This window comes from Pteropus medius, unplaced genomic scaffold (genome assembly GCF_902729225.1).
Source record: "Pteropus medius unplaced genomic scaffold, Ma_sr-lr_union100, whole genome shotgun sequence".
Taxonomy (NCBI): domain Eukaryota; kingdom Metazoa; phylum Chordata; class Mammalia; order Chiroptera; family Pteropodidae; genus Pteropus; species Pteropus medius.
In genome coordinates, this window is record NW_024352789.1 from 1,187,613 (window position 1) to 1,194,716 (window position 7,104).

Genomic DNA, 7,104 nt, shown 5'->3' on the forward strand with positions numbered 1-7,104 from the left:
AAAAAAAAACACCAAAGTTGAGGTATTCTATTTAACAGATGTGTGACCCCATCCAAAAATGGTTTCCCTATCGACAGCCTCGCTGCACACCGTCCGGACATATGTTCCTGCAACTGACGATGTTCCCTAAGCACTAAGGTTGCCATGGAAACGTCTGATGCCACACTATGCCGAGGACATGGTGCTGGAAGGACTTTGAGGGGCGCTCGGCAGAGCCAGAGCCGCTGGCCTCCAAACCCCAGACCCGCCGGCCTAGCCGGCTTCCCGCCCACGACCTGCAGGACCACTGGTCACCCCTGCTTCTCCAAATTAAGACGAATTTCTCCACCTACTCTGCCAGGAGCTGGACGCCAGCCTCCACCCCCGCTGAGGCCTCCTTAGATGGGGCAGGATACCTTTGCATCTGCGCGGCCAGGTAAGGCATTCCTGAACATTCTGGGGGAAACCCGCCCACCAGGCCCACTCCCAGTCTGCCTTACTGGGCCTCGCCCACCCCCAGGCGGGCTCCCCTCCATCCCCACCCTGCCGGGCCCAGCAGCAGACTCCACACCTGTACTGGTGTCCCCAGTCTCAGGGGAGTGGCGAGCACGGCCCCCCAGCGCCCACACCGCAGGGCTGGGCTCCCGCCGGGCAGAGGGCTGTCACCGGGGGCTCGTACACAGAGCCAACGCTCCGTCCTCGATGTTGAAAAGACGTGTCAGTAATGCTACCAGAATGGACGACCACTTCAGAACCCGAACCGGCATTTTTCAACTTTTCCCACCCAGCAGGATAAGTTGTCACGTATAATATAAAGTGTCACCATCCCAACATCTCGCATCTGTCTGCGTGGCAGATTGCTGTGGGTATCAGGTGAATCACATTGGTGGGCACGCCTGTGCACCCTTCCTGAGCAAGGCCCACCCAGAGGAGACAAACACTTTTCCTTCATTTACATTAGCTTATAAAACAGCAAATAAAAAAAAAAAAAAAAGCAGTTTCATAACGATAATAACGAAAGCAATAACAGTGGGGATCAAAGCGGCCTGGGTGTCGGCCTCGCCTGCCCGCCCGCCTCCGCCCGGCCTGGGCAAGATCGCACGTGGGCAAAACTACAAAGAGCGGCAGAACCGTGGGCCCAGAATCGTCCTTTCTCACTTCTCGTATTTCCCTTGAACAGCGTTTTTTGCTGTTCTCAAAGAAACTCGAAAGAAAAAGAAAAACCCCCGCCTGCCCGACTTCGGTCAACTGAGGAGAGTTGCGCAAAGCAGCAGCGGCCCGGGCCTGAAACTTGACAGACGAAGCCCGCGGTGAAAATCACTCTTCGCCCAAAATAGTGACGGTCTGAACCCAGCGCACGGTAAATAAAACACGGCCATCCTCATCCACTTGCCACCTGTCTGGCGCCGGCGGCTGTTTGCTAAAAGCGTGCCCCGCGGTGACTCGGCTGACTGTAACCAGAGCTCCGTTCTGGGACGCCCCGTGACCCTTGAGGGCACAGGTCTGGGTAGCCGCTCACATCACCGAGCGTTCGGAGCCAGGCGCGGGAGCGAGCCGCAGTGGGCAGTGGCGGAGGCGCGTGGAGACTTAGTCGTGCCCCGACATTCGCTGGCCTGAATCAGATGCCAGGAACTAAGTGAAAAGAGGAAGCCCCGAGACGAGGGGTTTTCTAAATACGGCTCGTCCCTCTGATAACCGGGGACCGGGCTGGGGATTTTCAGCGGACCCTGCTCGGCAGTCACGGCAGTCACGGGAGGCCTTCCCGGTGCCACCACAGTCACGGCGGGAGCCACACGCCGTTCCCTTCACAGCCACCAGGGGGAGCAGTAATAAGCTGCTTTTCCCCTAAATTAGAGAAGCGGCAATTTTCTCACTTTTTAAGACAAAAAACAAAATTTAGAATGAAACCAGAGTCTCTTCTCTAATCGGGGAAAATAGTTTTTTCTCCTCCTTTTCCACTCGACTCAGTTTTCTGCCAAAGTGACTGTGCTCCCCGTACCCCCCGCGCCCCCATCCCTGACTCCCAGCCAACAGTGGATCTTCCGCCTGCTCCAGATGAAAGGCAGCAAGTCCCTTAAAAGCCACATTAAAATGCATTCCTGCCGGGCTCTTTTGTCTTTTCACATAAATATTATCTTCCCTAGTTACTCAGGCTCAGGTGAAAACAAACAGAGCTGGGAGAAAACGTTTGATCTCACCATGGCGGAGCCATCCCGGCGCCCGACGCCCTGCTCCCTGGGGGGCGGGGGGGGGACCAGCAGGACAGCGAGCACGAGTTCCCGGAGGCTGCGACCCCCTCATGCCCCTCGGCGGCGGAGGCCATCCCCAGGCCCTGGAGCCGGCCCGGGTGCTTCTGGATTCACAGGTGCTCTGAGTTAAGGCCCACGCACAGAATCCTCCTGAGCCGCTAATCACCACCCCACACCATCAGCCCTGAGACACTCCGCCCCCCAGGTGTTTCTCGGGTGTGGGAAGACAGGTGCCTGGAGAAAACCCATCCTCGGGGCACAAAGCTGCAGTAGGAAGGCACTGGGCTGGCAGGAGCTTGAGCTAAAAGATGAGACTGTGCCTCAGCCGGGGAGACAGGCGGGGAGGTCTTTGGCTGCAAACCGCCTCCCTCCTGAGGGTACAGCTTGCAGAGCTGTGTCTGTGGGCGTGTGGGCGGCCACCAGCTTGTCCCCACCAAGCCCAATGCGTCCGCGGCCGCCCAGTGTCCAGCGAAGTCTCGACACCGGTCTGCACGGACCTGAGGTCACGCGAAGCCCTGGCAGCTGGGCGCTTGGGGAAGGCCGGCCGAAAACTCGGCACCCTTCCTTGCTGTTCCTCCCAGCATGGAGACTGTGTGAGGCCCTGCGGTGACCGTGAGGCCGGGCCCCACGCCCCTGAGGTGAGCTGGAATGACAGTGAGCAGCCAGCGTGGGCTTTCCTGGCTCAGCAGGCTGGCGCCCCAGCCCGCTATCTGGGGAAGAAGTAGTCTGTGTTGCTGACGTCGTAAGGGCTGTGTGGGCCCCTGGCATCTGGCCGGCCGTGCCCCGAGGTGTTGTCCGACCCAGGGCTGCTGGGGGACACCGGCGGCGAGATGAGGGGCACGAGTCCTGGGGCGGGCTTCGGCCTCTCGGGGACCAGCTGTCCGAGGGAGCAGGGCGAGTGCGCGCCCGCCCCGCCCTCTTTGGCGGCCTGCAGCCTCCACGTCTTCTTGAACCTTCACAGAGACAGAGAGAAACCACACAGGTGTTAGTCAGTGCCCCCAAGACACGCGCCAGCGGAAACCGCCAGCAGCCGGACGGCCCGGTGGCCGGGCGGTCGGGGCCTCGGCTCAGGAGAGTGAGAACCACGTTCATTCCGTCAGCCGAGCTCTGCCACCAGGAAGGACGCGGCACCCCGAAAGGCTGGGGTTTCAAACACATGCCCAAGAGGAGAGGGATTTATCCTTGGTCCACTTTACAGGTGGGGAGGCTGAGGCACATGTGACCAGGAGTGTCCCTTGACAGCGCTCAGAACCTAATTCATCCTATTCCAGAAGCGCCCACAGGTACCCATCAGCCCCAAACCCATTCAGGCGAGAGAGAATTCTCTGAGCGGGGGAAGGAAACGGACCTCTCCGTCCACGTCCACACCAAGGCTGGCAGGCGGCTGCCACTCGACAGCAGGAAGAGGCTCACGCCCCGCCCCCCACGGCCCTCCCTCCCCCCTGCTTCCAACACCCCCACCCTCCCCATTTCTCCCCCACAGCCTGGGGTCCTTCTCACAGCAGCGGCCCTGGGCACCATTTGGGCATAAGTGACTCATCTGACAGGAAAGTCATGTCAAACAGGAAAGAGATAGACATCTCTCTGCTCTTAGCTCCCTGCACCCCGCACCCCTGGGCCCAGCACCACGGCTCAGTGGCTGAGAGAAGTCACTTGACAGCCCAAAGGAAGATGAGATGCCGATAACCACCTTCAAAGGGACAGTCAGGTAGGTCTCCTTCCTGGAGGGGCCGGTCCCACAGCTCCCCACCACCCCACCGCTGCTTCCCGCCTGGTCCCTGCCCACGGACCCCACAGCGGTCCCCCTGGCCCCACCGAGTGTCAGTTGCTCCAGGAAGGGCTGGCAGGGAGGAGGCGAAACCAATGTCAAAAAAACGAGGCCCAGGAATTTTCCTTGGGTTTCTTTTTACGTATCGACAGGCTATTCCTGTCTCCGTTGAGATACATCATTGATAGGCGGCTGCCACTGGCTCGCGGCCTGTCCTCCGCCTGGAATAAACACCCGCAGGGCCCTCGCCGGGCTGGCGCCACTCAGGAAGGGGCCCAGCAGGGTCTCTCTGCGGCTACGCCAGGTCCTCGGGTCCTCGGGCAGGTCGTCCCGCATGAGGGGACAGGACAGAGCCATTCCACTCTGGGCCCCCAAATATTCAGACCCTCTGTCGGAGGAATCCCACTTCGGGGAATCCGCCTCAGGAAATAACAGCCATGGAAAAAGCTTGATGCGTGAAGATGTTCAACACGGCATTGTTTACAAAAGCAGACGGCCCAAGTGCCCCGTGAGAGGCTGGGGAGGCGAACTTGGGGGAGGGGTCTGCAGGCAAGGACAGCGAGGCTCATGACGAAGTCGTGACCGTGTGGAAAACGCTTATGTTCTGATTGATGCTCAGTTTAAAAAGGCAGGATACGGAATAATCACGGCGACGTAAAAACAAACAAGACACTACGCACAGAGGAAAAAGACTCAGGAAATGCGTTAATTGTAACGTGTCCCAGGCCTGGGGCCCGTCTGCCCGCCTGGGTTCGCCTCGTGGAAATCCACAGAGCGGCGCACGCAGGACGTGCGCACGGTGCCGTGTGTCTGTCTGGCCTCCAGCACATTCACGTTTTAAAAGTCAACCGTGGCTGGCTTCACGTGGCCTGTGTTTTTCGTTTCTTCTTTCTGTTTGTCGATATTTACCAAACTGCCAGAATTTAGCAAATCATCACACACTAAAAATCGTTACGTCTCTATCGATGTTATTTGACCCCCGTGGAAAGCAATCTCCGTCTTTAGAGTCTTTTCAAAGCAATGGATCAGGAAACCTGAGGAAGGTGCTCTGTCCTTCTTTTGAAATGTTTTGAGGAGCGGATGAGACACTTTCTGAAAACCACGGAGCTCAAGGGGCTTTGAGGCCACCCAGCCTGGGGGTGTCCACGTCGGGCACTCCCCACCCCGGCCAGGGGTCTGAGCGGGGCCTGGGGGCCAGAGCGGGGCGGGGCAGGTGGCAAAGCCACAGCCCAGCCGTCTGCTTCCAGGCACCCCCACCTCTCCCTTTTATCCGTTTTACATACATGGGCTTCGGAATGTTTAAAGAAAAGCTTCTCTCCACTGAAAGAAAAAATTCATAATAACCCTCACTCTTTTCTTGAGAAAATAAGAGGGAAGAACCAAGACCTAGGGAGAGGAAGCGACCCCATCCCCCTCCACGGCCACAAGGGCAGCCACTGTGCCCAGACACTCCCATGGCTCAGGGCGTCACGCGAGTGCCACCGCCGTGAAGGGGGCCAATGTGTGGCTGTGAGACATTGTGACGAGACACTACGCACAAAACAAAACGACCGAAATCACAGGGACGTGCCCATGGGACGTCCTCAGCCAGGGACGTGCCCGCGGGACGTCCTCAGCCAGCAGTGGTCGGTCCCGTCTTGGCAAACAGGCAGGAGAGTCTCCGCCGTGGGACCTCCATTTCCCACGCCGGGTGGCACGAAACAAAGACAGAACTGATGTCACTACGGTGGGGACATCCGCCCCGTCAGCCCGACGCCCGTCAAGCAGACGGCAGACTTTCTCCGACGGCACGCTTGAATTCTCACAAATCACCGGTGACCTCGCTGGGAAAACACTCAGGAAACTCCCGCGCGTTGCTCGAAACACCAGGTAAACATGAAACAGGGAAAGGCGGTGTCGTGGGCCGCAGGGTGGACTCCCACCCGCCCCTCCGCGCAGCCCGTTGCGTGTGGCAGTCACTCGGCCGCGTCCTCACGTTCGGCTCCGCTCCCGCGGGGCCTTCCACACCCTTTGCTTGACGTGACGCGAGGGGCTTGGGGAGAAGGGGAGATTTTCGTCCCTTGGAATCACTGGCCTCTTTCCAAACGAACCTGCCTCGTACAGGAGAAAACGGAGACTCGCCAGGCTAGGACACAGACTGCTGACGTGTCCTCGGCACAGGGCGCTGAGCCTCCGGGGACTCTGGTTGCATAGCAACCAGCCAGGGTCCAAGCAGCATCAGCACAGCAGCAAATGAGATCTGTGACGAGCGCTGTGGCCAGTCCCCAGCCCGGGTCCCCGACCTAATGCTTCTCTGTCAGTGGTTACCAGCCCCCCAAGATGACGCTGCCCGTAAATGTGCCACGGGCAGGTGGTGGGCTGAGGGCAGCCACTGGGCGCGCCTCTTAGCTGACAGCAGGCTGGCGCGGTGGGCGCGGCCTCCAGTCCTGGCTCTGCTAACGACAAAGCATGTGTCCTCGGGCAAGTCATCCCACTCTCACGGCTGGTTCCTCGTTTGCAAAGTTAAAGAATTTGCCGGAAGAGACGTGAGGGCCCTGTGAGGAGCAGAGCTGTGGGTGTGAGTCTCGGCTGTGCCACCGCGAGCTGCAAAATCTACCACCGCTTTCAGCCTTAGTCACCTCGTGGTCACCTCGTGGTCACAGAGAAATCCCAGTGTGTACAGTGTGGGGTCTGCGGCCGGTTACGAGGAAGCCCTAATACGCAGAAATGGAAACGGGACGCAGAAGCACGTGCGCCAGGCGAGGCGGGGAGACCCCGAGTGCTGGCAGGGCCCCTCTGCGCCCCCCAGTGTGACAGACGGCGTTCTCAGCCTCCCAAGGAGCTGCCTCCACCCGCCCTGTGGGCGCCCGCCCGGCCCCTCACTGGAAACCGAGCGGGAGCCACAGTGTGCTGCCATCCTGCTAACCCTCCGGCTCGGCCCACCACGTGGTCAAGCTATTTGGAGGTCACTGTGAGGACCCACTGAGCTGCCGTGTGGGCCACTCCCCGCCAAGGCCTCACCCTTCCCTCCCAAGGCCCTCGACCTCCACCTCCTACGGTCAGCAGCCAGAGCCTTGGGAAAGTCACACACCAGGGGAGAGGGAGGACGGACAGCGTGTGGTCATGGGG

At 59.7% G+C, this 7,104-nt stretch overlaps 1 protein-coding gene across 1 annotated transcript in view; it reads right to left on the reverse strand.

Annotated features, from left to right (window-relative positions):
- Nucleotides 1-972: 972 nt before the first annotated feature.
- IL6R (interleukin 6 receptor) overlaps nucleotides 973-7,104 on the reverse strand; it is a 19,180-nt gene continuing 13,048 nt past the window's right edge. The window contains exon 7 of the mRNA XM_039849742.1: nucleotides 973-3,181. Coding sequence (XP_039705676.1) covers nucleotides 2,935-3,181 — 247 coding nt within the window. The 3' untranslated portion in view covers nucleotides 973-2,934. The remainder of the gene's footprint in view (nucleotides 3,182-7,104) is intronic.